General features: G+C 38.7%; 3 protein-coding genes and 1 pseudogene across 3 annotated transcripts; all 4 read left to right on the forward strand.

The window, feature by feature from the left end:
- Nucleotides 1–666: 666 nt before the first annotated feature.
- Nucleotides 667–4,273, forward strand: LOC137731714 (protein DETOXIFICATION 12-like). The gene is made up of 7 exons (XM_068470904.1): nt 667–1,074; nt 2,201–2,745; nt 2,865–2,951; nt 3,038–3,094; nt 3,181–3,419; nt 3,513–3,718; nt 3,998–4,273. The coding sequence occupies exons 1-7, from the start codon at nt 808–810 to the stop codon at nt 4,082–4,084; spliced, it is 1,488 nt and encodes a 495-aa protein (XP_068327005.1). The 5' UTR covers nt 667–807; the 3' UTR covers nt 4,085–4,273.
- A 1,949-nt stretch (nt 4,274–6,222) lies between these two features.
- On the forward strand, nt 6,223–10,044 carry LOC137732041 (protein DETOXIFICATION 12-like). The gene is made up of 7 exons (XM_068471334.1): nt 6,223–6,765; nt 7,950–8,494; nt 8,614–8,700; nt 8,790–8,846; nt 8,926–9,164; nt 9,257–9,462; nt 9,770–10,044. Exons 1-7 carry the CDS (start codon nt 6,499–6,501, stop codon nt 9,854–9,856), a joined length of 1,488 nt encoding a protein of 495 aa, XP_068327435.1. The 5' UTR covers nt 6,223–6,498; the 3' UTR covers nt 9,857–10,044.
- Nucleotides 10,045–11,744: 1,700 nt separating this feature from the next.
- Nucleotides 11,745–15,557, forward strand: LOC137731735 (protein DETOXIFICATION 12-like). The gene is made up of 7 exons (XM_068470928.1): nt 11,745–12,155; nt 13,515–14,059; nt 14,178–14,264; nt 14,350–14,406; nt 14,486–14,724; nt 14,818–15,023; nt 15,271–15,557. The coding sequence occupies exons 1-7, from the start codon at nt 11,889–11,891 to the stop codon at nt 15,355–15,357; spliced, it is 1,488 nt and encodes a 495-aa protein (XP_068327029.1). The 5' UTR covers nt 11,745–11,888; the 3' UTR covers nt 15,358–15,557.
- Nucleotides 15,558–15,949: 392 nt separating this feature from the next.
- LOC137732346 (protein DETOXIFICATION 12-like) lies at nt 15,950–27,349 on the forward strand (annotated as a pseudogene).
- The last annotated feature ends 537 nt before the right edge of the window (nt 27,350–27,886 follow it).

Consider the following 27,886-nt stretch of genomic DNA (forward strand, 5'->3'; position numbering starts at 1 on the left):
GAGCACATTGGGTTGATCAATTTACATAAAATTCCCTCCCCTCCCTCCGCGGTGGGTTGATTATGGATGCCAATTTCTTCCTCTTGATTTTAGACAAGATTGTATCTACAAAACAAATAACATCTTAGGTCAAGGTCAAGAACGTCACTCACCCACGATGAATGGGGGCCTTTGACCGAAGAACCTCTGATGCCAAAGTTAGAATTTAGAGAGAAAAGTATTTGGAGAGTTTTTGAAAATTTTACAAGAATGTGAAATTAGTCTTTCAAAGAAAATGGAGTCTTATTTATAGAGCATGACCGACCCTCTTTGGAAGAGAGAGTGGCCGGCCCTAAGATGTTTTTTGGAATGTAATGCTGATTAATTTGATGATTAATGAATTAATTAGGAATTAATCCATTACTTAGCCTAATTAATTTAATTTATATAGAAGGTTTTGAAGGTTATGGAATGATTTCCTTGTAGCGGATATGAAGTAAAGATGAATGAGATAAATTTGAACTTGTTACCTAGTTTGGGCACTCTTGACTCGGTTGATGGATGATTCTCTACTGCTCGCGTGTAGGAAACCCGGTGTGTCTCGATGGTAATTTTGTTATTTTCACTTAAAAATCTACATGTCGCCTCTTAATATTTTTGGCTTCACATTAATCAATTTACTTGGCCTCGGTCCTTGAAAAGGTCAAATTTTCTCCTCCACTCATTCCGCAATCCGCATATATTACATAAAATTCCAAATCCAAACCTCCAACGTCATTAGGCGACGAGTCACTGATTGAGCTCCACGCTTCCACAGCAGACGTCGCCATGGAAGAGAGCTTGCTGTTACCAAAACGCCGAGAAGAAGATCAGCAACAGAGAAGATATAGTACTACAAGTATTCTAACGTGGACTTCTTTTTTCGAAGAAGTGAAGAGGTTGGGATGCATAGCGGGACCCATGGTTGCCGTGATTCTCTCTCAGAACTTGTTGCAGGTCATATCGATGATGATGGTCGGCCACCTGGGCGAGCTCGCTCTCTCCAGCACCGCCATCGCCATCTCCCTCTCCAACGTCACCGGCTTGAGTGTTTTCGTAAGCGCCCTCTCTTCCTTCCTTCATATCTTTTGGAATTATGCTTTTAATTTCCAACTGTTTTCGTTTGCTACGTGTTTGAAGAAATGCCAATAAAACATCGTATCTCTTTTCTTTTATGAATAAGATTACATTGTTTTTCAAAATGTGAGATTCTAAACTACTATAATTTGTTGGGGGAGAAACTCAAACTCGGGTGCAAAAGACCTTAATCAACTGGTATAACACACGTCTACAAAACTAAATAACTTAAACACGAACCAAATCAGGATTTCCAGATTATATATACTTCTTGTATGATTGTACTTGAATATTTGCTCTAATCTATACCAGTTGCATTGCATCTGGGCAGTTTTTATTAGAACTAGCTGGTAGCCAAAAACTCAGAACAAGCTAGGTATGTGCCGATTTGCTAGTGTTGATGCAGCAAATGATCGGACCGAGACGCTTGATTCCTCTGATATTTTCTGATGAATACAAATACTACACCAAAGACTACCTTTTAGATTCTATAGAAGGTGAATCGCGTTATTCACACACTTTTTTTTTACTTTCCACACATCTCTTTTTAATTTTTGTTGTTTGGTCTCTTCCATTCATTTAATTCGACGACTAAAAATTGAAAAGAAAGTTTGGAAAGTAAAATTAGGAATGTAGACAGCATCCATGACTCAATTCCACTGCACTTGGTATCTACCTATGACAAGAATGTCGAGACGCAGCACAAAAAATTTGACTTTGTTAACGTCTAGGCCCACTTGCCATCAATCATTGGGCCAGCTAATCATGGATTATATTAAGTATGCGAGTTTAATTTGTCTACTCAAACTATTGTGTCCACTAAAAATGTTTCCATTCAAACATTGTCCACAAACCATGAAGAAATTAAATCCGTGTAGCTTTTGCAAAAAGACTACAGATGTAAGGATGCTATGACGTATATCATGAAACTACTTAATGATAATCTTATAAGCAACAAATTGAAGATAATTAAGTACAAATTTCGGCGTAGATGCAGTGTTAATATCGAAATAATGACGAGTTTCAGTCTAACAGTGCTAAGGGGTAGATTGTATAAATCTCTCTCTTATAACCAAGTGGATTTTGTAACTTGCTGTTTGAACAGTTGGGAATGGCTAGTGCATTGGAAACTCTGTGTGGTCAAGCATATGGAGCAGAACAATATCAGAAACTTGGACTTCAAACTTACACTGCTATATTTTCTCTCAACTTAGTCTGCCTCCCTTTATCTTTGATATGGATTTATATGGAGAAATTACTGATTTTCATGGGACAAGACCCTGTAATTTCTCGCGAAGCCGGCAAGTTCACAATCTGGCTTATTCCCGCGCTATTTGCTTATGCCACTCTTCAGCCGTTCATTAGATACTTTCAGACACAAAGTTTAATAATTCCTATGCTCGTAAGCTCGTGTGCGACGCTTCTGTTCCATATTCCTCTGTGTTGGCTTCTAGTATTCAAGTCTGGATTGAACAACCTGGGAGGAGCATTAGCAATCAGTATTTCATATTGGGTGAATGTGATTCTACTTGCATTATACATGAAGTTTTCTGCTGCCTGTTCCAAAACCCGAGCTCCAATTTCTGTGGAGATCTTCCATGGAATCGGAGAGTTCTTTCGCTTTGCCATCCCTTCTGCAATAATGATATGGTAGTCAGTTTATTTTTTGCATGCTAGTCTCAAGAAGACGTTTCACTATGCTTGATTCTTACAATATTTGATTTTAAACGTCATTTCTTTATTTGATTGATTTTTATTGATGGTTGTAGCCTTGAGTGGTGGTCATTTGAGCTGCTTATCTTGCTGTCTGGACTTTTACCAAATCCGGCTCTTGAAACTTCAGTTCTGTCTGTATGGTATATATTCTGTATAATAAAATAAATTTGTCAATTTGATCACCATGTAGAAAAAAGTGAGTATTTTAACCGATTGTTGTGGACAGTCTGCAGACGATAACGACGCTCTATGGAATACCTTATGGGTTTGGTGCTGCAGCAAGGTATGCTCAAGCACATTATACCATCAGATTACATATTTATAGGAAAAAAATCAGTGTATCTTTTTCTTTCTTTGCTTATTGTGCAGTACTAGAGTTTCAAATGAACTAGGAGCTGGTAACCCACAAGGTGCTCGAATTGCTACTTTTGCTGCGATGTTTCTTGCAGTCACAGAGGCAAGTATAATAACCACGACCCTCTTTGCCTGCCGGAATGTATTTGGTTACACTTTTAGCAATGAGAAAGAAGTCATCGATTATGTCACAACCATGGCTCCTCTAGTTTGCCTGTCCGTTACCATAGACAGTTTGCAAGGGGTCCTTTCAGGTTTGTTTCCTTATCTTCTCCTATTAGCAATAAACGATTGAATTCTTTCATGTTTCAGCCTAGTGTTTTGTGTTTTGTGAATGGTTAAACCAGGTATTGCCAGAGGAACTGGGTGGCAGCACATAGGGGCTTACATAAACCTCGGAGCGTTTTATCTTTGTGGGATTCCAGTTGCAGCCACGTTGGCTTTCTGGGTACAGCTGAGAGGAAGGGGCCTTTGGATTGGAATACAAGTTGGTGCTTTTGTGCAAACCATGATGCTCTCCTTAGTAACAAGTTGTACAAATTGGGAAAAGCAGGTATATTCCTCAACCCTAACTTCTTGACAATGCTGATCTTCTGCAATTGCTTCAACGATTCCGCTATTTTCTATTGGTTGGCAAGAATTTGGGAGGGAAGATGAAGAACATTTCGTATCTTATGACTACCATTCTTATCCATTTGCTTAAACTGTCCCAAGATGTGTTATTTTTCGTCAAACTCCCCACAGCTTTGGTTTTTCTTAGCACGTAAACAGAATACCTATCCAAAACTAATGTTTCTGAGAGGATTTTGATGTTGGTCCTTCGATGTTTCAGGCAAGTATGGCAAGGGAGAGGATATTTAAGGGAAGCCCCCCACAAGGCAATTGCTTGTGTGACAAGGCAGAGAGTAATGAGTTTTGATTAGCACAATTCTCTCCATCGCGGGAATAAGGAGAAAGTATTAGGTTTATCCGTACTTCTGGCACCCAAAAAAATTGTAATAACACATTCGAATATGATTCATGCATATAGACTTGTGGCATTCAGTCTTGACTACAATCAAGTGAGATAGACGTTCTCGAATGCAATATGGTGTCCTGAATCTCCTAATAGCTTGCATCGCAGTTGCTGCTCAAAATTATATTTTTAAAAAGCCCAAACCCAAAACGACGTCATTTTGGACAATTTTTTTCATAAAATTCATGGCTTTATGATGTCAATAGAGAAAAAATAATAGCAGTCAAATATTTGATTCCTTGGCTTGCTTGCTTGATTGTTAAGAATGTGTTAGTGTAGGAGAATCCGGTTAGAATTTTATTGGGCTTGATCTTGTAAAATCCTGTGGGTTTTGAATTACTTGTACTCTTTAAGTGATAGACTAGTAAATAAGATATTGTACTTGTGTTATTAATATAATTCATGAAATTATAATAATTCTACATGGCATCAATCATTTAGGTTTTTTTTTTTCCTGGTTTCAACACTAGCCCTTGCCGTTCCCACACAAACACAAAACTATATATATATATATATATATATATATATATATATATATTAACTATTATAATAATTTTGGGTACTCTAGCCTCACACCTCAAGTCTATCGTCTAGAGTCTAGACAAGATTATTCATAAAACTACTTGGTTTTGTTTTTGCCTTTTAAAACATTGAACTTATCCACAATAAATGATGAAAATTCACGCATCCAATGCAACAATTACTTCTTTACCCTATACCGAAAATTAACGTGTACAACATGATTTTTTTTTGTTCATATGAGCGTTGAATAGAAGCGCAACTTACCAACACACTGAAAACAGTGACAGAAGCAAATGAAGAGGCCATGGAAACACTGGAGAGTGCCAACAAACGTGACTGATGTGACCTGTAAGCTGTACTTCAACAAGCTCACTGCAATCAGAGGCCCGCCAGCCATAGCTGCAATTTAGCTTCTTCAATAACATCCTCACCTATACAAATTCCTCTTTGAGATGGTATTGCTTCACCATCAAATTCTTGATGGTCTGGAATTAAAGGAGTCTCAACACTTGAGCTCACTTCTGACATTTTTCACCAAATTAGCATCTTTACCACTTGAATCTGATTGTTTTTGTTTATTGCTGCTAACCACACAGAGAGAGAATCCATCCAACATGTATAAAAAATTGGTGAGAACAGAAAATGACAAAAGACAAAATATACGAGGGTTGGGTAACATGACAGAGGAGAACTTCCAATAGTCTCACTGTCTGTCACTTGTCAAGTGTTTTTTATGGAAGCATGAATTATTCCACAATTTGAATGGGAGGGTCAATTTCCAATGGGCTAAAGATATTTCTACTCATTACTAGCCACAATCAAATGATACACGTGTTTTCAAAAATTTCAACCGCAGATTCATCTGTGTTTTTGTCCTTTCACTTGTTAAGTTAACTCATCTATAAACCCATCGATAATATTTTACTGTGGTTGCATATTTTGTCATTAAAGATCATAACGGGTATTCTATTGTTGCCAGGACGTACAATCTTGGGGAGAATACTACATTTATAACTAAAGCACTTACCTTACGTGCCGCATTGAAATTTGCAAAAATCAAATGTTTTAAGAATGTCTGTGTTAAGATGACTCAACCCATTATTGATTCTATTTTAAACAAATGCAGACCGCCATGGTGAGTTTCTTACTATTATTGAGGATATCAAATTACTTGCACGATCATTTTCTTCTATACCTTGGGCTCATGTCTTCTGAAAATGTTAAATTTCTTTCTGATGTCATTTCTAGTGATGGACACTCCATTCATAATACTTGTTAACCCAATGTTGCTAAAAAAGTTTTTCTTTTTTATTGTACAGGAAACATTTGTATTTTGTAGTCCAGATTTTTCTTTTTGAATAAATTTGTTTTTCCATAAAATAAAATAAATAAATAAATAAAGTTTACATGGAGGAGAGGCTACCCCATTCCAGGGCAGGCCGCAAGCCTCTTTGAAGACTTACAGATGGATATTAGCCCTTTCTTTTCTTACCAACTCAATCAACTTTCGTTAGCGTTGATAAATTTTTATTTTTCTTATATTCTTGCTTTTCTTTAAGGTTAGCAAGTAAAGATTGTACATATTGATCTGTTTCCTTGCTGTCATATTAGTCGTATACTGCCACTCTACTCAGAGTCAGAGAAAAATGAAAACTTTTGACCTCTGTTCTTGAAAAAGGTATAAAATTTCTCCACATCTCCCTCCGCAATCCACATATATATTCCAAATCCAAACCTCCAACGTATTAGGCGACTACTCATTGATTGAGCTCAACGCTTCCACAGCAGACGTCGCCATGGAAGAGAGCTTGCTATTACCAAAACGCAGAGAAGAAGAGCAGCAACAGAGAAGAAATAGCACTACAAGTATTCTGACATGGACTTCTTTCTTCGAAGAAGTGAAGAGGTTGGGATGCATAGCGGGACCAATGGTTGCCGTGATTCTATCTCAGAGCTTGTTGCTGGTCATTTCGATGATGATGGTCGGCCACCTGGGCGAGCTCGCTCTCTCAAGCTCCTCCATCGCCATCTCCCTCTCCAACGTCACCGGCTTCAGTCTTTTCGTAAGTCTTTCTTTCACCATTCGTATCTTTTGGAAGGACTGTTCAACTGTTTTGTTTGCTATGTGTCTATACAAATGGCAATAAAGCATCCAATCGTTTTTTTCTCTTTCGAGTCAAGAATACTTTGTTTTTTAAAACGCAAGATTCTAAACTACTATAATTTGTGTGAGGAAGAGATGGGTGCAAAAGATCTTAATCAACTGACTTAATATATGTTTGCAAAACTTTTCTCGTAACATAAAATTAAGCACAAACCAAACCAGCATTGTAGATTATATATACTTCTCGTATGATTGCACTTGAATATTTGCTCTAATTCATACCCAGTTGCATTGGCATTTTTAATTTTTTTTGTATTTGGTTGCAATTTTGCTATATATTTAAGGTTTTTTTTTAGCCAAAATGGTCTCAAAGATTGGCATAACATTTTATTTTGATCATTGAACTTTAAAATCGATAGAATTGGTCCAGTTTGTCCAACCATCAATCATTTTGGTTATTTTGTGAAGAAAAACTCTATTAAATAAGGATAAAATGACAAAAATACACTCAATTTTTGTCAAATTATTTTTGCATATTGTTAATTAAATTAATGATATTTTTATCATTTTGATCCTTATTTAACAAAGATTTTTTTTCGGAATAACCAAAATTATTAATGGTGGACAAACTCACGGACCACTACTATCGATTTCAAATATAAGAACTTAAAATTATGCTAATCGCAACCATTTTGGCTAAAATGTCTTTATCTAATCAGAGCAAGATACTTTCTGATGAGTACGAATACGACACCAATCTGGGGCCAGCTAATCACTGATTATATTAAGCAAAATATGCGAGTTTAATTTGACTCTGCTGCTGTTACCTGCTGGGGCATCTTTGCTAAATGACAACAGTGGCACATTCAGATTAATCTGTCTTCTCGTAACTATTTTGTCCACTGTAAATGCTTCGTGTGCAAACATTATTCACAAACCATGTGGAAATTAAATCTGTCTGCACTGTGGGTTTGTAAAAAGACTACAGATGTGAGGATGCTATGATTTATATCATGAAGCTACTTAATGATTAAGAAAAAAATTGATGATGATTAAGTACGAATTATAACAAAATAATGACGAGTTTCTGTATAGATTTCTTTCCAAAAACTAAGTGGATTTTGTAACTTGCTGTTTGAACAGTTGGGAATGGCTAGTGCATTGGAAACTCTGTGTGGCCAAGCATATGGAGCAGAACAATATCAGAAACTTGGACTTCAAACTTATACTACTATATTTTCTCTCAACTTAGTCTGTCTTCCTTTATCTTTGATATGGATTTATATGGAGAAGTTACTGGTTTTCATGGGTCAAGACCCCGTAATTTCTCACGAAGCCGGCAAGTTCACAATCTGGCTTATTCCCGCGCTTTTTGCTTATGCCACTCTTCAGCCACTCATTAGATACTTTCAAACACAAAGTTTAATAACTCCTATGCTCATAAGCTCGTGTGTGACCCTTGTGTTCCATATTCCTCTGTGTTGGCTTCTAGTATTCAAGTCTGGACTGAACAACCTTGGAGGAGCATTAGCAATCAGTATTTCATATTGGGTGAATGTGATCCTACTTGCATTGTACATGAAGTTTTCTGTTGCCTGTTCAAAAACCCGAGTTCCAATTTCTATGGAGGTATTCCATGGAATCGGAGAGTTCTTTCGCTTTGCCATCCCTTCTGCAATAATGATATGGTACCCAGTTTCTTTTTTGGATTCTAGTCTCAAGAAGACGCTTCGCTATGCTTGATTCTTACAATATTTTATTTCAAAAATCTTTTTTTTATTTGATTGATTTTCATTGATGGTTGTAGCCTCGAGTGGTGGTCATTTGAGCTGCTTATCTTGCTCTCTGGACTTTTGCCAAATCCGGCTCTTGAAACTTCAGTTCTGTCTGTATGGTATATATTCAGTATAATAAAAATCAGTGTGTCAATTTGATCACCATGTAGAAAAAAGAAGTGATTTTATAACTGATTGTTTGGGACAGTCTGCAGACGATTTCGACACTCTATGCAATACCTTTTGGATTTGCTGCTGCAGCAAGGTATGTTCAAACATATTTATACCATCAGATTACATTTACACCATCAGCTTATCTTTTTCTTTCTTTGCTTTTTGTGCAGTACTAGAGTTTCAAATGAACTAGGAGCTGGTAATCCACAAGGTGCTCAAATAGCTACTTTCGCTGCGATGTTCCTTGCAGTCACAGAGACAACTATAACCACCACCACGCTCTTTGCCTGCCGAAATGTATTTGGTTACACTTTTAGCGATGAGAAAGAAGTCATCGATTATGTCACAATCATGGCTCCTCTAGTTTGCCTGGCCGTTACCCTAGACAGTTTGCATGGGGTCCTTTCAGGTCAATTTCATTATCTTCTCTATTAGCAATGAACGATTGAGTTCTTTCATGTTTCAGTCTAATGTTATGTGTTTTGTGAATGGTTAAATCAGGTATTGCAAGAGGAACCGGGTGGCAGCATGTAGGGGCTTACATAAACCTCGGAGCGTATTATCTTTGTGGGATTCCAGTTGCAGCCACATTGGCTTTCTGGGTACAGCTGAGAGGAAGGGGACTCTGGATTGGAATACAAGTTGGTTCTTTTGTGCAAATCATTCTGCTCTCTTTAATAACAATTGGTACAAATTGGGAAAAGCAGGTATATTCATCAACCCTAACTTTCTTGATAATGTTGATCGTCTATTCCACTATTTTCTGTTTGGTTGGCAAGAATTTGGGAGGGAAGACGAAGAACATTTTGAATCTTATGACTTCCATTCTAAATTTTCTTAAACTGTCCCAAGATGTGTTCTTTTTCTTCAAACTCCCCACTGTTTTTGTATTTCCTTGGTTTATCTTGGCCCTTAAAACAGAACATCTGTCCAAAACTAATGGTAGTAGCCATCCATAGACGCAACGTTTTATGTTTCTGAGAGGATTTTGATGTTGGTCTTTTGATGTTTCAGGCAAGTAAGGCAAGGGAGAGGATATTTGAGGGAACCCCCCAACAAGTTAATGGCTTGTGTGACAAGGCAGAGAGTAATGAGTTTTGAGAGCACGGTTCTCTCTATCGCGGGAATAAGGAGAAAGTATAAGCTTTATCCATATTCTTCTGGCACAGAAAAAATTTGTAATAACATATTCGAATATGATTCGTACATATAGACTTGTGTCCTCAATCTCCTAATAGCTTGCATTGCAGTTGCTGCCAAAAAAATTGAAATGTGTCACTACAATTTCATACAAAATAGGTGGTGAAATAAATTTGTGCATGACCATAGCGGTACTCTTGTAACATCCCACATCGCCCAAGGGAGTGATCCTTGTATGTATATTCTCATCCCTACCTAGCACGAGGCCTTTTGGGAGCTCATTGGCTTCGGGTTCCATCGGAACTCCGAAGTTAAGCGAGAGGGGGGCTAGAGCAATCCCATGATGGGTGACCCACTGGGAAGTTGCTCGTGAGTTCCCAAAAACAAAACCGTGAGGGAATGGTAAGCCCAAAGAGGACAATATCGTGCTACGGTGGTGGAGCGGGCCCGGGAAGTGGTCTCGCCCGGGCCGGGATGTGACAATTTGGTATCAGAGCCTAACCCTGGTCGCGTATGTGCCGACGAGGACGTCGGGCCCCTAAGGGGGGTGGATTGTAACATCCCACATCGTCCAGGGGAGTGATCCTTATATGTATATTCCCATCCCTACCTAGCACGAGGCCTTTTGGGAGCTCACGAGCAACTTCCCAGTGGGTCACCCATCATGGGATTGCTCTAGCCCCCCTCTCGCTTAACTTCGGAGTTCCGATGGAACCCGCATCCCACATCGCCCAGGGGAGTGATCCTTATATGTATATTCTCATCCCTACCTAGCACGAGGCTTTTTGGGAGCTCACTGGCTTCGGGTTCCATTGGAACTCCGAAGTTAAGCAAGAGGGGGCTAGAGCAATCCCATGATGGGTGACCCACTGGGAAGTTGCTCGTGAGTTCCCAAAAACAAAACCGTGAGGGAATGGTAAGCCCAAAGCGGACAATATCGTGCTACGGTGGTGGAGCGGGCCCTGAAAGTGGTCCCGCCCGGGTCGGGATGTGACAACTCTTATCTATTTAGTCTTAACGCTTGAGCTCACTTCTGCCATTTTTCACTAAATTAGCATCTTTGCCACTTGACTTTGTTTATTGCTGCTAACCACACAGAGAGAAAACCCATCCAAAATGTGGAAAAACTTAGTGAGAATAGAAAATAACAAAAAACAAAAAATATGAGGGTTGGATAATATGATACAGCAGAACTTCCAAAAGTCTCATTGTCTGTCACTTGTCAAGTTGTTTTTTTTTTTTTTTTTTGGTTGAAGCATGAGGTATTCTTCGGGGTAAGACTATTTTTAATGTGACTGAAGGCATTTCAGCTCATCTCTAACCACAGTCAAACAACACATGTTTTTTGAAGTTTTAACCAGAAATCGTGTTTTTGTCCGGGGGATTGGTCCAAATATTTATTTACTTGGATTAATTAATCTTACACAAAAGTTGCAGTCTGAATCTACCAGCATCGACCATTCCATCCCTCAACCGTCTCGTAAAATTTATCCTGCAATACAAGTGGGGTAGGATGGACGTTTTCCTTTTACCCGGCAGCGGGGGAAATAAAACATTTTTATTGATTGCAAAAGGTGAGGAGGAAAGGAGGCTACCCCATTTGAGAGAGAGAGTGCATACTACAAGATCACCTATCAAGAGGGATTGTTGGCAGCGAGAGTAAGCTTTGATTTAGTGAAGAGAACGATAATAAAACATTTTTATTTTCTCATAATAGTGTCAGTTTTTTTATATTATTTTAAATTTAAATCTTGCCTGTTTTTGTAGATTAGCAAATAAATTGTACAAATTGGTCCGTTGCTCTTGCTGTCGTATTGGTCGTATACTACCACCACGCAGTCATAGAAAAATGAAAACTTCTGGCCTCTGTCCTTGAAAAGGTATAAAATTTCTCCACATCTCCCTCCTCAATCGCCATATATATTCCAAACCTCCAACGTCATTAGGCGACTACTCATTGATTGAGCTCCACGCTTCCACAGCAGACGTCGCCATGGAAGAGAGCTTGCTATTACCAAAACGCAGAGAAGAAGAGCAGCAACAGAGAATAAATAGTACTACAAGCATTCTGACATGGACTTCTTTCTTCGAAGAAGTGAAGAGGTTGGGATGCATAGCGGGACCCATGGTTGCCGTGATTCTATCTCAGAATATGTTGCTGATCATTTCGATGATGATGGTCGGCCACCTGGGCGAGCTCGCTCTCTCAAGCTCCGCCGTCGCCATCTCCCTCTCCAACGTCACTGGCTTCAGTCTTTTCGTACGTCCTTCTTTCTTCATTCGTATCTTTTGGAATTAATGTCCAACTATTTTTGTTTGCTATGTGTTAGTAGAAATGCCAATAAAACATTCTATCTTTTTTCTTTCATGAATCAAGTATACATTGTTTTTCAAAATGCGAGATTCTAAACTACTATAATTTGTTGGGAAAGAGACTCGTGAGTGAAAAAGTTAAAACACAAACCAAACCAGCACTATAGATTATAATATACTTCCTGCATGATTGTATTTGAATATTTGCTCTAATCTACACCCAGTTGCATTGCATCTGGACAGTTTTAATTTTTTTATATTGGGTTGCAATTTTGCTATATATTTATGCTGGTGCTATCCACACACTTATTTTTACTTCTCACACACCTATCTCAATTTTCGACCGTTAGATCGAATGAAATGAAGAACATCAACGGATAAAAATTAACAAAAGTGCATGGAATGTGTGAATAGCACTACCATATTTTTAATCACTTCTTCTGATATTCTCTGATGAATACGACACCACGGCACCAAAGATTGCCTTTGGATTCTGTCGATTTTATTGAACTATATGATATGGGGAATATTTTTGCTCACACTCTTTAAGTGATGGTGATATTCGCCACTCATTTATTACCATTGAATTTAAATTTTGAGATATGTGTAGCGGATAAATACAAATCTGAAAATTTAATCCAATTCAATAGTAATAAATAGGGTGGTAAATATTACCAACAAATATGCACCGGAATCATGAATGACTTAGTTCCACTGCACTGGGTATCATCTATGACAAGAGAGTCGAGACAAAGCACAAAATTTTGTCTTTTTGTTTTGGCCAAAGGTTTAAGGATATACTTCATTAATTATAAGAGGTTCATTAGGATTTTGCCACCAACCGGCTGATCACGAGTTTAATTGGACTTTGCTGCTGCTGCTATTGGGGCATCTTTGCTAAGATTCACTGCATGACAACAGTTGCGCTTTCAGATTAATTTGTCTTCTCATAAACTATTTTGTCCACTAAAAAATGCTTCCTGCGCAAACATTGTCCACAAACCACGTAGAAATTAAATCTCCGTGCACCGTGGGTTTGCAAAAAGACTGTAGATGTAAGGATGCTATGATGTATATCATGAAACCACCACTTCATTATAACCTTATAAGAAACAAATTTTGATGATGATTGAGTACGAAGTTCATCGTAGATGTAGTATTAACATCGAATAATGACGGGTTTTAGTGTGATAATGCAAGATTGAAACCATTAGCCATGCATTGCTGAAGGGTAGATCATGTACTGGTTTTTGTATGGATCTCTTTCTTACAACTAAGTGGATTTTGTAACTTGCTGTTTGAACAGTTGGGAATGGCTAGTGCATTGGAAACTCTCTGTGGTCAAGCATATGGGGCAGAACAATATCAGAAACTTGGACTTCACACTTACACTGCTATATTTTCTCTCAACTTAGTCTGTCTTCCTTTATCTTTGATATGGATTTATATGGAGAAGTTACTGATTTTCATGGGTCAAGACCCTGTAATTTCCCGCGAAGCCGGCAAGTTCACAATCTGGCTTATTCCCGCGCTTTTCGCTTATGCCACTATTCAGCCACTCATCAGATACTTTCAGACACAAAGTTTAATAATTCCTATGCTCATAAGCTCCTGTGCGACCCTTCTGTTCCATATTCCTCTGTGTTGGCTTCTAGTATTCAAGTCTGGACTGAACAACCTTGGAGGAGCATTATCAATCAGTATTTCTTATTGGGTGAATGCAATTCTACTTGGATTGTACATGAAGTTTTCTGCTACCTGTTCTAAAACCCGAGCTCCAATTTCTATGGAGGTATTCCATGGAATCGGAGAGTTCTTTCGCTTTGCCATCCCTTCTGCAATAATGATATGGTACCCAGTTTATTTTTGCATTTTAGTCTCAGGAAGACGATTCACTATGTTTGATTCTTACAATATTTTATTTCAAACATCATTTCTTTATTTGATTGATTTTTATTGATGGTTGTAGCCTTCAGTGGTGGTCATATGAGCTGCTTATCTTGCTGTCTGGACTTTTATCAAATCCGGCTTTTGAAACTTCAGTTCTGTCTGTATGGTATATATTCTGTGTAATAAAAATCAATTTGTCAATTTGATCACCATGTAGAAGAAAAGTGATTATTCTAACTGATTGTGGTCAGTCTGCAGACGATTTCGACACTCTATGCAATGCCTTATGGGTTTGCTGCTGCAGCAAGGTATGCTCAAGCATATTTATAACATCAGATTACATTTATACCATCAACTTATCTTTTTCTTTCTTCGCCTATTGTGCAGTACTAGAGTTTCAAATGAACTAGGAGCTGGTAACCCACAAGGTGCTCGAATAGCTACTTTTTCTGTGATGTTTCTTGCAGTCGCAGAGATAAGTATAACAACCACGACCCTCTTTGCCTGCCGGAATGTATTTGGTTACACTTTTAGCAATGAGAAAGAAGTCATCGATTACGTCACAACCATGGCTCCTCTAGTTTGCCTGGCTGCTGCCCTAGACAGTTTGCAAGGGGTCCTTTCAGGTTTTTTTTTCTTTATCTTCTCCTATTACCAATAAACGATTGAGTTCTTTCATTTTAGTCTAATGTTATGTGTTTTGTGGATGGTTAAACCAGGTATTGCTAGAGGAACTGGGTGGCAGCATATAGGGGCTTACATAAACCTTGGAGCGTGTTATCTTTGTGGGATTCCAGTTGCAGCCACATTGGCTTTCTGGGTACAGCTGAGAGGAAGGGGCCTTTGGATTGGAATACAAGTTGGTGCTTTTGTGCAAATCGTTATGCTCTCTTTTGTAACAATTGGTACAAATTGGGAAAAGCAGGTATATTCATCAACCCTAACTTTCTTGATAATGTTGTTCTATTCCACTATTTTCTGTTTGGTTGGAAAGAATTTGGGAGGGAGATGAAGAACATTTCAAATCTTATGACTACAAGTCTAATTTTCTTAAACTGTCCCAAGATGTGTTCTATTTCTTCAAACTCTCCATGGCTTTGGTATTTCCTTAATGGTAGTAGCCATCTATAGACGCAACAATTTACATTGCTGAAAGGATTTTGATGTTTCAGGCAGCTAAGGCAAGGGAGAGGATATTTGAGGGAAGCTCCCCACAAGTTAATGACTTGTGTTTCAAGGCAGAGAGTAATGAGTTTTGAGGAGCACAATTTTCTCTGTCGCTTGAATAAGAAGAAAGTATTAGCTTTATCCATTCTTCTGGCACTAAAAAAATTTGTAATAACATATTCGAATATGATTCATACATATAGACTTGTGGTATTCGGTCTTGACTACGATCAAGTGAGATAGACGTTCTCGAATGCAACATGGTGTCCTGAATCTACTGATAGCTTGCATTGCAGTACCTGCCCAACATCTGTATCAGAATGTCTCCGGAAAGTGTACTGCAATATCCGGCAAGAAAGAACAGCTGAGTTCTGAATCAGCAAATTTATCATGATAAGATGTGTAAAGTTGACAAAAACTCAGCTGAGTTATGCAATTTATTCACACATCCAATACAAGGATTACTTCTTTCTCAACCCCTATATCGAAAATTAACGTGTAAAACGTGATTTTTATTTTTTATTCATTTCAAATCAGCCGTATAATATTTGCTCTGTTTTTCTTGCTGTCACATTGGCTCTTTTTTTGTAGCCTAGCAAATAAAGCAAGCAAATAATTGCTCCATTTTTGTATAATATTAAAAAAATCTGCACAGAATCTTTAGAAAATATGTAAACTACCACTATGCAAATAATGATGCTACATAACTGGTTTGCTTCTCTTGCTGTCATATTGGCGGTATACAAACCACTCTTTGCAAATGCCGCCGCGGCGATTGAGTTCCACAGCAAAAGACACAGCCATGGAAGGGAGCTTGCTATTGTCAGATTACAGTAAAGAGCAACAAAGAAGAAGTAGAAATTCAAGTAGTAGTAGTTGTTGTCTGACATGGGGTTCTTTTTTCGAAGAAGTGAAGAGGTTGGGAGGCATTGCAGGACCCATGGTTGCTGTGGTTCTTTCCCACTTCATCCTGCGGTTCATTTCAGTGACGATGGTTGGTCACCTGCGTGAACTTGCTCTCTCCAGCTCCTCCATTGCTTTCTCCCTCGCCGGCATCACCAGGTTCAGTCTTTTTGTAAGTCTCTATCTTCCTTCCATCTTCTTCTTCATCTTTTGTTTGGTTTCTGTTGGTAGAAATCCCAATTAACCTTACCATGTATAGAATGCATGAAACTTCTGTTCTGTTTTTATGAATCAAAAGTCCATATCTTTTCACAATATGATATTCTAAGCTACTACGTCTATTGAGATGAGATTTGAACTCGGGTACAAACTGCCATGATCAACTGGCATAACCACATAAATTTTAGCGTAGAAATAATCTGTCTCGCAAAACTAATTTGATTTGTAACTTGCTGTTTGAACCGACAGGAGTGGCAAGTGCACTGGAAACTCTGTGTGGGCATGCATATGGAGCAGAACAATGTCAGAAACTTGGACTTGAAACTTACACTGCCATATTTTCTCTCAACTTGGTTTGTCTTCCTTTATCTTTGATATGGATTTATATGGAGGAGATACTGATTTTCACCGGTCAAGACCCTGTGATTTCTCGTGAAGCCGGCAAGTTCATAATCTGGCTTATTCCTGCTCTATTTGCTTATGCAACTCTTCATCCACTCGTTCGGTACTTCCAAACTCAGAGTTTATTAACGCCTATGGTCATAAGTTCTTTCGCCACTCTTTTATTCCATATTCCTCTCTGCTGGATTCTAATATTCAAGTCTGGATTGGATACACCGTGTTGCACTGTGCAGCAGAGTCAGGACATGCGGAAGCGATTGAGATGTTGGTAAAGAAAGGAGATGATGCTGAAGCTTGAACTAACAAAGGTGTGACTGCACTGCAGATTGCTGAGTCTTTGCACTACGTTGGGATTACTAGGATACTTATTCATAGAGGTGCAACAAAAGACAATAGTAATATGGCACATATCTTGACCCAGGCCTCAATTTCATTTGGGAAAAAATCTATGGGACTAGAGGAGGAGATCATCAAAAGAGGAATGAAGAAGAAGAAATCGAGTCAAGCTAAAGCTCTTTGTGGGAGCTTCGATCGTTCGATGCCTTTGGCTGTTGTTTAGCTAGTAAAGCTGGAACTAATATTGGTGCATTGGTATTTTGATAAACGTAGGATAAATTGGAGGATTCAAAACTTCAAAATCACGATCCATCAATAAATAAATAAACTTGGTTTTCTCTATGAGAGCTATTAGGGTTTTAGCCGGAATGAACGTAGGATAGACAAAGAGTGATCCTAGGGTTTAATTATAATGTTTGAGTTTATTGATAATTTTGAGTTTTATTATTAATTTCATTTTGTACTTAATAGTAATTCAGCAATCGGGTAATAGACAATTAACATTTAAAATTTAAGTTGGGTGTAAACAGAGGTTACATGGATTTAAATAAAATTTCCTTTACAAAAATGGTAAACCATATAAAAATAATGAAACAACAATGAAATACTTATCTTTGGTAGGTAGAGAATGTAGAAATCACAGTTTCTAAATATCTCTCTTATATTAATTCTTTATTAAAAGTTACAATGATATGGCAGTGTACATATAGACAATATACTGCCCTTACAATTACAATTATACCCTTGTCTAATCTATCTATTTACATAAGAAACCTAACAAACATTTAACAAACATCTAACTAATTTTACTTGATCCTTTACACCCCCTCAAGCTGAACTTGGATGCATCAAAAGGACCAAGAGAAAGCTTGGATTGCAAGTATAGAAATCGGGATTTAGACAGAGATTTGGTATGAATGTCGGCTAACTGATCTTGAGAACACACATACTGAACTTTGAGAAGATTGGCAAGGACCAGCTCTCGAATATAATGGTAATCAAGTTCTATATGCTTGGTGCGAGCATGGAAAACTGGATTGGAAGCAAGAGATATTGCAGACAGGTTGTCACACCAGAGAGAAGGAACATGAGGAAGGTGAAGACCAAGATCCTTGAACACTTTACAAATCCATGTGATTTCAGCTGCTGTGTGGGCTAACGACCTGTATTCGGCTTCAGTGGAGGAACGAGCAACCGTTGGTTGCTTCTTAGCACTCCAGTTGATAAGATTGGATCCCAGAAATATACAATATCCACTAGTAGAGCGGCGATCAAAAGGACAGCCGGCCCAATCAGCATCAGAATAGGCAGTAAGATGAATATCACATTTCTTGAACCACAAACCATGACTGACTGTTGCTTTCAGAAATCTGAGAATGTGTTTAGCTGCTTGAAGATGTGGTGCACGGGGAGCATGCATAAATTGACAGACCTGATTTACAACAAAAGATAAATCAGGGCGGGTCCAAGTTAAGTATTGCAAGGCACCAACAATGGATCTGTACTCGTGTGGATCAGGTAACAAGGAACCTGTGTGATCAAGTTGGACCGACCCAAGAGATGTAAGACAGGGTTTAGCACCAGCCATGTTTGTCTTTTGAAGCAGGTCAAGGATATACTTGCTTTGATGTAGGAAAAGACCAGCAGAGGATCTCTGAACCTCAAGACCCAAAAAATAATGCAAGGGGCCTAAGTCCTTCACAGGAAAAATAGTATTGAGTTTCTGAATGAAACTGTGACAAGCAGTAGGACTTGGACCGGTGACAAGAATGTCATCGACATACACCAAGACAATGATAGGGACAGGTGTTTGAATTACAAACAAAGAAGCATCAGATTGTGATTGATGGAATCCCAAGTACTTCAGAACTACAAAGAGTTTGTCAAACCAGGCCCGAGGAGCTTGCTTCAATCCATACAAGGATTTTCGAAGTTTGCAGACATGATTAGGATAATTGGGATCACTGAAACTAGGGGGTTGCTGCATATAGACATCTTCTTGAAGGTCTCCGTGCAGAAAAGCATTACTGATATCCAATTGGTTGAGAAACCAATCACAGTGAACGGCAAGAGATAGAAGAATGCGAATGGTGACTGGTTTGGCAACTGGACTGAACGTTTCCTTGTAATCCAAACCAGTTTGCTGATGAAAGCCTTTGGCCACAAGCCTAGCTTTGTATCGATCTATAGTGTCATCCGGATGTTTCTTAACCCGAAACACCCACTTACAGCCAACAATATTCTGATGAGATTGAAACGGAACGAGAGACCAAGTGCATGTGGACTGCAGGGCATTATACTCATCCTGCATAGCAGATCTCCAATGGGCATGTTTAGAGGCCTGAAGATAAGTAGAGGGAATAACATCAACAGTGTCGGGTAAAGGATGGTTGGTGGCTGAGTAGGCTTTGGGTTTAGAGATACCAGCTTTAGATCGGGTGATCATAGGATGGATATTAGTGGGAGGAGAGGAGAGTGGAGATAAGGTGACTGAAGAGGGCACAGGAGAGGGATGCACTTGAGAATGCAGTGGAGGTACAGGAGAATGTGTGCTGGAGGGATTGATCAAAGGAGTAGGTGATGAACTCAAAGGAGCAGGGGAAGAAGGAGCATGTATAGGAAATTGCAGGTTGACACAGGATTGACTTGGGAAGTATCAGCAAATGAAGAAGGGGGAAGAACAGTGGCAGAGGATAGAGTATGGAATGGAAAAGTGGTCTCATCAAATAGTACATGCCGAAAGATATAAACACGTTGGGTAAGTGGATCAAGACAACGATACCCCTTGTGTTGAAGACTGTACCCAAGAAATACACAGGATTTACTCTTACTATCCAACTTGGAAGTCGTATAGGGTTTGAGCCAGGGATAACAGCCACAGCCAAAAACTCGAAGGCGAGAATAATCCGGAGAAGTGAAGAAGAGGAGTTCCCAAGGGGATTGCAGTAGACCACCAAGTGGAAGTCGATTAATGAGATAGATAGCAGTAGAAAAAGCTTCAACCCAAAACATATGAGGCACTTGAGATTGCACTAAGAGTGTACGAGCAGTTTCAACCAAATGGCGATGTTTCCTTTCAACGCATCCATTTTGCTCAGGAGTATGAGGGCAACTAAACTGTTGTAAAATGCCATGAAGTTTAAGAAAATGCTGAAACTGATGACTTGTAAACTCACCCCCTGAATCAGATCGAACAACCTTGATTTTATTACCAATAGTGTTCTCTACATAGGATTTGAACTCCACAAAGATTGAAAAGACAGAAGACTTAGACTTTAAGGGAAAATACCAACTATACTTGCTGTAATCATCAACAATAAGCAAGTAATATCTATAGCCACTGACGGATACAACAGGAGACGGCCCCCAGACATCACAATGCAACAATTCAAGACTGGTCGAAGATGCAGATGGAGTAGTACCAAAGGGAAGCTTGTGATTCTTTGCCAAAGCACAGTCTTTGCAAAAGAAGTCGGGAGACGATCTGCCTTGGACAACAACTTTATTCGTAGACAGAACTTTCCGAAAGATAACAGAAGAGGGGTGACCAAGTCTGCTATGCCAAATACGAACATTAGTAGAACTACTTACTAGTGCAGTAGGAGAGGTAGGAGCTTTGGAGGAAAAAGAGCCTTGAAGAGGAAAGAATCCACCTCTAACTGGGCCCCGCAAAAGCGTCCTCCCCGTAAAACGATCCTTGACAGAGGATCCATGAATGTCAAGAGTCAATGAACAATCATTATCTTTGATAAACTGATAGGCAGAGAGTAGACTATGTTTCATATGAGGCACATGAAGAACATTGTGTAATTGAAAAGAAGAAGCAGGAGTATGCAAAGTAGATGTGCCAGTATGAGCAATAGACAGACCTTTACGATCTCCGATGTACACCTTGTCTTCACCATGGTAAGGAGTTGGAGATTGAATATTGGAGATATCATTTGTAATGTGAGAGGTAGCACCCGAATCTATGAGCCAAGAATTGGAGGACTTCGCAGTGTAATGAGCACACATGGCAGCAAGTTTAGCTGGGGGAAACTTGCCTGAGATTTCTGGATTCATTCTGTCGAAGCAATCAAGAGCTTCATGGCTAGTAGAACCACAAATTTGACAAGAAGTTTTGTGACCTGAAGGAGAGGCATGACGGTTGAATCCAGAATTATAAGAACCACGAGAGAAACTAGAGTTGGAGTTGCTACGATTAAAACCACGATTGGAGCCTCGATTGGAACCACGGGTGTAGCCTCGATTAGAACCACAATTGTAGCTTCGGTTAGAATTATACCGAAAGGAATTCTGAAGTGGTGATGCTCCAGGAGTCTGAGCAGCAAGAGCCTGTGGTGGTGTGGGAAGTAGAGGCGGTTGACCTTGCACAGAAAAGGCATGAAAAGGCTCAGAGGAAGAGATTTTCTTACGACGCTCCATGGATAACTCCTTAGTGAGCAACAGGCCATGTAATTCATCCAAAGAAGTAGACGAAAGGCGAAGTAAGATAGAATCAGTAAACGATTCAAAATCATCAGAGAGACCAGCAAGAGTTGCGGCAATGAGATCACGATCAGTGAAAGATACACCAGCAGCAGTGAGAGAATCGGAGATCTCCTTGATTTGTTGAAGATAGTCAGACATGGACTGAGAACCTTTCTGAATATTTTGAAGCTTCGAACGTAATTGATGAATGTGTGCATCCGAGACACCACCAAAACGTTGCTCAAGTTTGAGCCAGAGATCACGAGCGGAAGAGACACCGACTGTGAACGGAATGATTTCCTCAGAGAGCGTTGAATTGAACCAGATAAGCAGATTCTGATCTTTCTCATACCATTGCTCAAAAGCAGGATTAAGAGAGCGATCAGGAAGAAAGGGAGATGGACAAGGCTCAGTGCCATTAACAATCCCAAGGAGCTTGTAGCGACGAAGAATCGGAGCAAACAAAGCACGCCATGGCAGATAATTGGATCGCCGGAGCTTGATCGGAACCATGCTGCCAATGTTCTGGATCGTAAGAGAATTATACATTTGAGAGGAATTGAGATTTGGGGAAGAAGAATTAGGGTTTGGAGGAGGCACCGACTCAATTGGAGATGAGGATGCAGAGGGAGACGCCATGAAGATTCAAGAAAAAGAAGTCGAGAACCTGAATCGAAGTAGAAGAACAACGCAATCAATTTCACCGGAGAAGAAGATCAGAAAGGAGCAGAAGAAAATGACAGGATCGAAGAAGCCGTGAGGCGATTTGGCGATGGTACCATGTAGAAATCACAGTTTCTAAATATCTCTCTTATATTAATTCTTTATTAAAAGTTACAATGATATGGCAGTGTATATATAGACAATATACTGCCCTTACAATTACAATTATACCCTTGTCTAATCTGTCTATTTACATAAGAAACCTAACAAACATTTAACAAACATCTAACTAATTTTACTTGATCCTTTAGAGAATACTCTTCATCGATCCTTGATTAGAACAAGATTTAGGTTGAGGCGTGTAAGTTCACTGTTCTTAAGAGTACATTCCGCCTCTCTAAGACTAAGTCTCGATGTAGCAGATTATGGCGCCCTACCTTTCAGAATACAACAATCTATAATCCTTGTAAGCTTACACTCGCAATACTTGAATTGGATGAACAGCCCAATATTTACTTTAGTATAAAAGTGAACAATGAAAGATATGGATTGAAGACTTAGAGAAGTGAAAGGGACAGAAGATTGGAGCTCTATATTTCTCATCTTTTTATTTACGCAATAGTAGTGTATATATAGGCTTAATCACAAACGGACGTTGGCCAGATAATGTGAATTCAAAGAGCATTATTGCACAATCAAATGCTAACATTATAAACCCCTTTTAAAGCATCAGTTTTGGTTTTACAAATAAAGACTGAAATTAAGACTTTAAAACAAATTGAATAGTATTAAGTGACTAATGAAGAGTTGCATTTTAAAATACCCAATCAAAAATTCCAACAAACCCACCCCCACCCCCCTCCCGATTCTTCCTCCATTTTCACCGCTTCCCAACTTGTACAGTCAATGTTGAGAATGAATTTTATATTGATGGGAGGAAAGATTCTGCAGGAGCTTATAGGTTAGGCTACTTCCCATATTGCTTTTACGGTCTCAAGACTGTCGAAGGTAGCATTAAGACTTTTCAATGAATACCTCGACTAATCTAGAAAAACAAGTTGGTTCCAAATGCATCTTCCATTCATCTCGATTTGGGTTTTGCCGCACCATATTTTGATATGCCTCTTCTTCAATCTGGAACTCTCAGTGAAAAAATGCGGATACCACTGCATCTAAGCTAATGTAAGTACTAATGTAAGTTGTTGATTCCACTCAGTAATTGGCCTAGCCAGAGCACCAATTGAACTAGTCCTAGCCAGCATCCCTGTTGTTTCGAGGAGGTGATCCTATTTATGTACAAGAAATGGCTATATTTTATACAATTTTTTTTCTAGGCATTTGACTTAGGAAAAAAAATCGTTATGGTGGAATCACAACTTTCTTTATTCAACACCAACCACTCAATAATTTAGATCGCCTTCCGCATCTATTTTCTGGAAAGACTTCCATTTTTCTTCTAAATTCAGAGATTCTTATATCATTCTTCAAGAAAATCAATTAATCGAACACAAGGCCGGAAAAAGAAGTAAAATTGCATCTTAAAATAATGTTCAGCAGAATCCCGCCGCTATTTTCGACAATATTTCGACACACTACGTCAAATAAGTGATCAACCAACCAAGACCGGATACTTAGTTGATCAACCAACCAAGACCGAACAGTTAGTCATTCGGTGGTAACGACCGTACCGTCATTTAGTGATCAACCAACCAAGACCGAATAGTTGTGTGTATATTACTTTAACGCAGGCTGAGCGTGCAAAAGGTGGCCAAGACACTTCACAGACAGATATGGAAGAGATCTTGTTATTGCCAAAATGCATGTTGCCGTGATTCTACCTCGGTACTTATTGCCCTCTAGCACCTCCATAGCCATCTCCCTCTGTGGCGTCACCGGCTTTATCTTTCGTGCAAACCATTCTACTCGCTTTCGCTTTCGTGCAAACATTTTTCTATACTATAAGCTGAAAATCGTTTTCTTGAAACTTCGCCCTCGGTATTGGTACTTCCTTTTTATTGTCTTGGCAACCAAAAGACAAAGGTTATAGTAAAACTCATTGATATAGCAGCTAATACAAAACAACAACATTTTATTATTAAAATTGCCTAATTTTACCGACAAATTTTTAATTGTGACGGGAACATAAGTGGTACACCATGTGTTTTAATAGAAGTGGGAAATTTCATTTTTTAAGTTATTAACTTTTTTAGTACACATATCTCACCATTTGTATAGTGACACGTAGTGTACCACCCTTATACCAGTCCATTGAAAAATCTCTCAATTTTACCAGCCTTTGTTAATTACAAGGATCTTAACATACGTTGGGTTTTTCTATGTTCCAACCAAGGCAAGGGAGAGGATATATCAATGAAGGTGTCTAAATTCTAATGATGGATAATGCATTGTACAACTGATTTAAGCTTGATGAGCTTAATTTTATTCATCGAGAAACATTTCGTGCTAAAAGAACTACGTCGAGTTTTATTCATTTACTCTGCTATCCTTTTGATAAAACCACTTATCCAATACAAGCCAACATCTACATTTTGTTTATTTTGATTCCTGGAGTTTACACACATACACACAAACTTAGGTGTGGATTAAATCAAAGGAAAACTAATGAAAAGAGCTTGAAAATTTGAGTTTTAATGATAAGGACAAAATAAAGGATAAAGTGAATAGTATCAGGAGTGACTTTTTAGTGTAAAAATGTGGTTTTTTGTTAAAGTGAACAGTACCGTGGGCTTTTCTTTAAAACTCCCTTAAATCAATAATCTCACTTTGTATTTTCTTAAAGGAAGAGAATAAAAACAAGAAATAGCACGAAAACGTGAGTTTAATTTACTCAAAATTCCATAAATAATGGAAATTTGGAGAGTACAGACTATTACTTCATCCTAGAGAGAGGTCATGGTCGATGTGAAAGCACCCGTTGTAACATGGCGTTCTTCCTTCCAAGAAGCAAAGAGGTTGTGTTACATAGCAGCACCCATGATTGCTGTGAACTTATCCCAGAGCTTATTGCGCGTTGTTTCGATGATGATGGTAGGTCAACTTGGCGAGCTTGCTCTCTCTAGCACCTCCATAGCTATCTCCCTCTCTGGGGTCACCGGCTTTAGTCTTTTCGTAAGCCTTTCATCCTCCATTTTTGTTCTTTCGTTGTTTGTAGAAACTAGTTAAGTATATTTTTGTAACATGCTGACAGCTAGGGATGGCAAGTGCATTGGAAACTTTATGTGGACAAGCATTTGGAGCAGAAGAATTTAAGAAAGTTGGACTTCATACTTACACTGCTATATTTTCCCTCACCTTAGTTTGTCTTCCTTTATCTTTGATATGGATATTCATGGACAAGTTACTAATTTTGATGGGTCAAAACCCTGACATTTCTCGCGAAGCCAGAAAATTCACAATCTGGCTTCTACCTGGTCTTTTCGCTCATGCTGCCCTTCAACCACTCGTTAGATACTTTCAGGCACAAAGTTTGACATTTCCTATGCTTGTAAGCTCTGTCGTCACCCTCTTGATCCATATTCCTCTCTGTTGGGCTCTCGTCTTCAAGTCCGGGCTGGATCACCTTGGAGGAGCATTAGCAATCAGTATATCCTACTGGCTCAATTTGATTTTACTTGGAATGTACATGAAGTTTTCCTCTGCCTGTTCGAAAACCCGAGCTCCCATTTCTAAGGAGATATTCGAAGGAATCGGAGAGTTCTTTCGCTTTTCAATCCCTTCTGCACTAATGTTATGGTAGCTCTTCAACTAGAATTTTCTGACATGTTTTCATAAAATATTTCCTTGTTTTTTTTAAAATTAAAAATAAGTAAATAAATACAGGATTAGGCGAGATTAGCTCCTCAGTAAACGTCAAAAGTCTTTGCAATTGATTCTTGTTGATGGCTTTTGTAGCCTTGAGTGGTGGTCATTCGAATTGCTTATCTTGCTCTCCGGGCTTTTACCAAATCCGGCCCTCGAAACTTCAGTACTGTCTGTATGGTAAGTTTTTATGTTTTCGTTCTATAATTTATGTAGAAATTTTAAAACCAGTTTTTGAATTTGGATTTGATTAGATCTAATCAAATTGTTTCTGGACAGTCTCCAGACCATTTCAACACTCTATGCAATACCATATGGCTTTGGTGCTGCAGTAAGGTATGCTTAATCAATACAGTTAAAATCTGCATAAAAATTAACTAACAAATCGATCTTTTTAACTTTACATTTTGCATGCAAAATTGTATAGTACTAGGGTTGCAAATGAACTAGGAGCCGGTAACCCAGAAGGTGCGCGTTTAGCTGCTCGCGTCGCAGTGTTTCTAGCAGCCATAGAGACCAGTATAGAAACCACAACCCTGTTCGCCTGCCGGCACATATTTGGCTACATTTTTAGCAAGGAGAAGGACGTCGTCGATTATGTCATAGCCATGGCACCTCTAATTTGTCTGTCTCTTATTCTAGACAGCTTTCAAGGGGTCCTTACAGGTTAAATGTTTTGTTATATTTTTACTGCCAATAAGCTAATTAAGCATCTTGCTTAGAGATAATTACATTGTTTAAATTTTTAATCTCGAGATTAAAAATCAGGTGTTGCTAGAGGAACTGGGTGGCAGCATATAGGGGCTTACGTAAACCTTGGAGCATTTTATCTCTGTGGGATCCCAGTTGCTGCACTATTGGCTTTCTTGGTACACCAAAGAGGAAGGGGACTTTGGATTGGGATACAAGTTGGTTCTTTTGTGCAAACGGTTCTGCTCTCCTTGGTAACAATTCGTACAAATTGGGAAAAGCAGGTCTATTTCTAACTTCAATCTCTTCATAATTTCGGCATATGATCATTTAGTCTAGTAGCACTTAGTTTTTCTTCCGGATCTTCATAGAATTTGGGTTTTGTTTTTTCAGGCAAGGAAGGCAAGGGAGAGGATATTTGAGAAGAAGGCTTCAATTGGATAATCAATTGTGCCACTAAGCAAAGGTTGACGGAAAATCTTGGCTTCGTACTTGTTCCTCCGTACATGCATACCACAATTTAGCACATGTTCAAAAATGCTTTCCTACGTCGCTTATGTATATTTGTCAACGGTTTTATAGGTAAAGAGAAATGACTCTTTAACTATAACGAGCAAGTAGTGTTCTTTTATTATTTATCAGAGCTTTATATTTCTCGGTATTTTCAATTTTACTCACATTGTTGAAATACATTGTGAACTCGTATGCACAAAGCATATAATTTGATATTTTAATCTCAATCGATCAGAACCATAATAGTGAGTTTTTGATCGAGTTAAGAAATCATTTGCAAGATAAGAGATTGGCCTCATATCTTCCTTGTGCCCTGTGCAATCAGAGATTGATTACAAATTTACAAACGATATTTCTATTTCAAATTAAACTAAGAAGAGGACGGCATTCAAAAAAAAAAAAAAAAATTAAGAAGAGGACAGGCTCGAAGCTATGCGATAGGACGAAAAAAGAAAAACAAAAGATTTCTCACAAAGATAATTCATCATTTATATAGAGCCATCAGATCTTACATATCAGCACTTTTGCAGTTGAATTTACTAAACCGTGAACGTACCCGGCTATATATCCGCATGTTGTCTCACACATCACGTGGTGATACAAGAG

Source organism: Pyrus communis, chromosome 4, assembly GCF_963583255.1.
Source record: "Pyrus communis chromosome 4, drPyrComm1.1, whole genome shotgun sequence".
Taxonomy (NCBI): domain Eukaryota; kingdom Viridiplantae; phylum Streptophyta; class Magnoliopsida; order Rosales; family Rosaceae; genus Pyrus; species Pyrus communis.